General features: G+C 51.5%; 1 protein-coding gene across 1 annotated transcript in view; it reads left to right on the top strand.

Moving 5' to 3' along the window:
* Positions 1 to 651: 651 nt before the first annotated feature.
* EMH_0007750 (uncharacterized protein) overlaps positions 652 to 1,018 on the top strand; it is a gene marked incomplete at both ends in the record, with an annotated part of 471 nt that continues 104 nt past the window's right edge. Inside the window, one exon of the mRNA XM_013498115.1 lies at positions 652 to 1,018. Coding sequence (XP_013353569.1) covers positions 652 to 1,018 — 367 coding nt within the window.

Here is a 1,018-nt window from a genome sequence, read left to right as displayed (position 1 = left end):
CTAGCTGGGGGGCACAACGGGTTGGGGGGCAAGGACTGTGGGGCCAGCTAGCTGCTAGCTAGCTGGTGTGTTTCTCCTCTGCATGCATATATATAGTGATAGAGTATACAGAGCAGCAACGGGGTGTACATACACCGCAGCAACACAGCCGGGGGGGCCGCTGCTGTCTGTGTTGCAGCCCCGTGGTGCATGCAGCCCCAAAAAAAGTAAATATGTTTATATATCTTCTCGTGGTTTGAGTGCATATTTTATTCTTTTATTTTCTGTATTTATTTATATTTTGTTTTCTTTTGTTTTGCATGCAGAGAAGCACAGAGGGGAGCCCCGTGAGCTGAGGTGTACATACACCGCAAGTGGCTGTGTTTGTTGTGTTGGTGTTTTGTTTATCTTTCTGCTCTTCTTTTTCTCTTTTTTTATTATTTTTTAAAAAAAAATAAATATATTTTGGGTTTTTATAATATAATGCAGGAGAGAGAAGTCCTACAGAGGGATTGAGCCACGTAGCTGCAGCACCCGCCAGCTCTTCGTGTTGCTGCTGCTGCAGCGAAGCAGCTGTAGCAGCAGCAGCAGCAGCAGCAGCAGCAACAGCAGCAGCAGCAGCATGCATGCATAGAGAGCATTGCTAGTTGTTTTGGGGTCTGCTGCTACGCTATGACAGCCGCTGCAGCCAAGCAGCCAGCTGCTGCTGCTGCTGCAGCAGCAGCAGCAGCAGCACCTGCTGCTGCTGCTGCTGCAACGGGTCCAGGCTCCGCAGCAGCAACAACGAACCAACAACCGCAAGCAGCAACACAAACAGCAGCAGCAGCAGCAGCAGCAGCAGCTCGGAATAAGGAAACAAAGGGGGAGACGAGCCTGCAGTCTCTGTGTGCTGCATCAGCTCACCGCTACGTACCAGTCAAACTCATCAGCAGCAGCAGCAGCAGCAGCAGCAGCAGCAGCAGCAGCAGCAGCAGCTCGCCAGATGCAGGGGTGGACCGCAGCATCCTCGTCGATGCATACAGACAGTGCGACCTGAAGA

The sequence above is a fragment of the Eimeria mitis genome, genomic scaffold, assembly GCF_000499745.2.
Source record: "Eimeria mitis Houghton genomic scaffold, Emh_scaff319, whole genome shotgun sequence".
Lineage (NCBI taxonomy): Eukaryota > Apicomplexa > Conoidasida > Eucoccidiorida > Eimeriidae > Eimeria > Eimeria mitis.
Note: the sequence above shows the minus strand (reverse complement) of the source record. Positions and strands in the feature narration are given on the sequence as shown.